This window comes from Chrysochloris asiatica, unplaced genomic scaffold (genome assembly GCF_000296735.1).
Source record: "Chrysochloris asiatica unplaced genomic scaffold, ChrAsi1.0 scaffold00075, whole genome shotgun sequence".
In the NCBI taxonomy this organism is placed as follows: domain Eukaryota; kingdom Metazoa; phylum Chordata; class Mammalia; order Afrosoricida; family Chrysochloridae; genus Chrysochloris; species Chrysochloris asiatica.
In genome coordinates this window covers 14,715,520-14,719,978 of record NW_006408593.1, presented here as the reverse complement: position 1 = coordinate 14,719,978, position 4,459 = coordinate 14,715,520, and the positions used below count along the sequence as shown (strand labels likewise).

At 34.7% G+C, this 4,459-nt stretch overlaps 1 protein-coding gene across 1 annotated transcript; it reads left to right on the top strand.

Annotated features, from left to right (window-relative positions):
- Positions 1-3,292: 3,292 nt before the first annotated feature.
- On the top strand, positions 3,293-4,213 carry LOC102836337 (olfactory receptor 4C45-like). Its single transcript, XM_006865140.1, has one exon. It carries the CDS (start codon positions 3,293-3,295, stop codon positions 4,211-4,213), a length of 921 nt encoding a protein of 306 aa, XP_006865202.1.
- The last annotated feature ends 246 nt before the right edge of the window (positions 4,214-4,459 follow it).

Genomic DNA, 4,459 nt, shown 5'->3' with positions numbered 1-4,459 from the left:
AGGGAGAAAAAGGAAACTGTTTTTTGTGTGTGTTGTTTTTTTCATTTTTTCATATACTGGAAGAACCATTGGGAACATTCCCACAAATGAAAAAGGAAAAAAGAAATGAGAGAGAAAGGAAAAATCACTGGGGAATAGGAAATGCTGATGGTTGCGCAAAATGGAGCGTTGTGCAAAATGACTAATTTTCACATTGCTATGGTTGGTGTGGCTGGAATATATATATATATATATGAAATGACAAATGTTTTGTTGTACATGTATTGGGTGGAAAAAAGTTGTTTTAACCAGCAGTGGATTGCAAAGTAAAAAAACAAACAAAAGTTTGCTATAACTACCTGCAACTTCATTGCAATAAAAATCCCTTCTATCCATCATTAATTTTTTTAAAAAGTCACAATAGCTCTGGATAGTTAGGCACAAAAACTTGAAGACTGATATTTTCATTCTTGAGTCAATAATATGATTTAGACCAGCCATGTTTTCAAAGAGAAATGTTTTCTTTGAACTTGGCCTATACCTGAAACCAACTGTACTTCCTATTCCAGGTTTTCTAATGCTACAGTGAGCAACACAGCCTTATAAAGAATGTTTCCAACTTGCTCTCATCCCAAACTTTACTTAGAAACACACATGTAACCCAAGTTCAACTGCATTTCAAAAATTGGTCTCTAATGATGTTTGTGAGTGCCATGTGGGAGTAAAAGACTTCAGCTGATGCTTTTGAAAGTTTCCAGCAAGGACAACAATTTATCCTCAGATGACTTGAGAGGTCATTGCATTAGGAAATCATGCACTCTGCTACAGTCTATTTAAACATCTCTCTACCATCAATAATGAGCAAAGAATGAAGAGCAATCTGTGAGCAATGACAGCAACAGAGCCATGGATGAATAAGCTCAAGATCTGTTTGGGAGACATTGCTCACAAGCTTAATAGATTTCTAGAAAAACAGAGTCAGAAAGATTTAAATCAGGAATAAAAGTAACTCTCCACACTGTTGCTGGACCTTTGGGGAGCGATAAACTTGGCAGAGTTCAAATATCCAATTTAGTGGACTTGACTCACTGATATATTTTATAGATCTATATACTGGCTTTTTCTGATTTGAAAATATTTGCATTATACTCAAGGTTTGTAATTTATATTCAATGGGATTTTAAGAGATCTGAAATGTGTATTATATATGATTCATTTATACATCCATGAGAAGCCAAAAAAGTGAGTAGAAATTGAATTTCCAGAGCTATCCCTTGTGGTTCAGGATCCAGTACTAATAGTTCAGCTCCTCTGCACTTATACTGCTAAGCGAAGCTAAAAAAGAAAGTGGGAAATAAATTCTGAAGCTGTAACTAATTTTCTTTGTAAATTCAGACTGGTAATTGGAACCAAAAATAAAAAAATTCTATTTTATTTTTGGTTCCAATTACCAGATTTTCCTCTAAAAAGATAAGAATTTCAATGTCTCTCACTTGTTAGATTTTCATTTGAAATTTGTTCTTAGAAATGCTTTAATTTCAAGTTCATGGAATTTATTGTGTTTCAAATGTCTGGAGGAGAAGATACCAATAAATGGGCTCAATCTGAAAACTGAGAATCCACAATGAACTAGACTCTGGTCAGTGATAATTAAATCAATCTTCCTCCAGAAAAAAATAATTTAAGTAAAAGTTAATTGATTTAGCCAAGTTATTTTCAGTATAATAGTTTTTGCAATAAGATTCTGTGACGTGTGGGCTATTAGTTTTCTCTGAAAATGATCTTGGGCAAAGTGAAATGAAATTATTTTCTGATGATACTTTTGCATCTAATTAGAGATTTACATGAATAATGACAGCATTCAGAGTCACCACAGAAAAATCTGCATCCCAACTTTCAATACAAACCCAACTATGATGTCACACTGTTAGGAACTAGAAATCATTCTTGTGACATTCTGGTTAACATTATATCTTGCCTAGCAGACTGAATCTTTCTTCTCTCTTTGACTAATTTTCACATTGCTAAATTAAAGTTAGAATTTGTTCATCTAATATATTAAGGATGATTAACACAATAGTTACAAAAGCCATGAAAAGGGGGAAACAATTCAGGGATTGAGCTATCCTGAAAACTAAAGATTTTCCCTCAACTTTATTGAAGCTGTGATGCCTATGATGCTGGATTTTATGCTCATAATGTTTTAAGGGAAAATATGTTGTTATATTTTTCCAGGGGTTGGATAGGAAGGGAAAAGCAATAACAAAATATCTTATGATCCTTAGTAACAATAGCTTGTATTTACTTGTGAATATCCACATATAATTAAGTCACAAAAAAGCATATATTCTTGCATATGATTAGTATTTACTCAATTAAGCAGTAAAACTTCAAGTTTGTATTCACTGATTAAATATGTGCCTGAAGTGTTATAAATTAGATGGTCTTGGTCTATAAGAAATTTGAGGAAACGTCATGATTCATGTATTTCCATCTATAAATTGCAAATGGAGAAGTCCAGAGCATGAATCTACATATTGAAGGACCCATTAGATGCAAAATTCATTTAAGAAATCTTGTGACCTTTTAAGAGGACGTCACACCATTTATCTGTTCATATACAAAGACTAATTTGGTGGAAGATAGTGAAATAAAGTATCATGTTGAGTCAGAAAGAACATACAGAGCTATTAAATAGATATCACTTAACAAGCAGTAAGAAAGATCCATCCAGAGAGTTATGAAACAAAAGACTCTTCCTCTACAGCTCTGTCTCTGTCTGTATGTGCATGTGTATTCACTTGACAAAAAAAGGACTAATTGATTATAGAACACAGATGACTTAGATATAGCACATTTTCGTAAGATACAAATTTGATTTTAATAGAATATTAGGTTCATATACCTGTAAATTTCATATCAATAGACACATATACTTTCCAAAATCATTGTTATTGATGAAGTTTGTCAGCGAAATTTAAAGAAAGGAAACCCTACAATCTGAGAGACTTTTAGAGACAAAGGAAACATGGACTAATCATATATCATATTTCATAAAATTTTGCTATTATTGAGCTGTTTGTAAGATACTTTTACTATGTGATTAATAAGAATGAGGAGAATTTAACCTCCTTCTATTCTTCTTTTATTGATATATGCAAAATGACAAAGGGGAGAGGATTTTAGTTGCAGCAAAACAAAGACCAGGACAAAAGAGGTTATGGAAACTTTGCTATTAATAACATTATAACTCATAAATACTTTGATCTTTTCAGATGGGCCATATGCCCTCAACCCAAGCTGCATTGGGAGAATGAGCAATGTAACAGAATTCATCCTCCTGGGTCTGACTCAAAATTCAGAACTGCAGAAACTCATATTTCCTGTGTGTTTAATCATCTACTTGATCACATTGGCAGGTAACTTGTTCATCTCAGTCACTATCTTCATCAGCCCTGCCCTGGGCTCACCCATGTACTTTTTTCTGTCATGTTTGTCCATTATAGATGGTTTCTACTCTTCCTCCATAGCTCCTAAAATGATCTTTGACCTGATCTCTGAGAAAAACACCATATCCTTCAATGGCTGCATGACTCAGCTCTTTGCTGAACACTTTTTTGCTGCAGCTGAGATCATCCTGTTAATTGCAATGGCCTATGACCGCTATGTGGCCATCTGTAAACCCTTACACTACACAACCATCATGAGCAGGCCTCTATGTACTTTCATGGTCGGGATGGCTGGGGTTTTGGGGTTTATTCATGGAGGAATCCAAGTTTTGTTCATGGCCCAATTACCATTTTGTGGCCCCAATGTCATTGACCATTTTATGTGTGATTTGATACCCCTCTTGGAGTTGGCCTGCACAGACACTCACACTTTGGGGCCCCTAATTGCTGCCAATAGTGGATCATTATGTTTGCTTACTTTTTTGATGCTGGTCAGTTCCTATATCATCATCCTGTACTCCCTAAGGAGTTATAGTGCTGAAGGGCGCCGCAAAGCCCTCTCTACGTGTGCCTCTCATGTCACTGTTGTCATCTTATTCTTTGTACCTTGTTCATTCCTGTATCTGAGACCCATGACCTCCTTCTCTGCTGACAAAGCAGTGACTGTATTTTGTACCCTAATAACACCTATGTTGAACCCTTTAATCTACACCTTTAGAAATGCTGAAGTAAAAAATGCCATGAAAAAGCTTTGGGATCAAGTAATGCAAACCAGCAAAAGATAAATCTTGTGATTAAACTATTTAGATAAATAATTCTTGATTAAATTCACACAAATGTCTGACATTCACTTCTCCTGTCTGAACCAAGTTGCTTTAGGAGCCCACTTGGTGTGGGCAGGACTGACTTATTTATCTGGAAGACTAGGCACACAGCCTAAAGCTCACAATACTTTTGGGAGCTCAAGATATGTTTTAACTTTTTCAAAAATAAGAAGAATATAATCCAGTTTGAATTATATTCATCTTTAA

Excerpts from the sequence above, each read along its gene's own strand:
- LOC102836337 (XM_006865140.1), top strand. The coding sequence starts at position 3,293 with ATGAGCAATGTAACAGAATTCATCCTCCTGGGTCTGACTCAAAATTCA.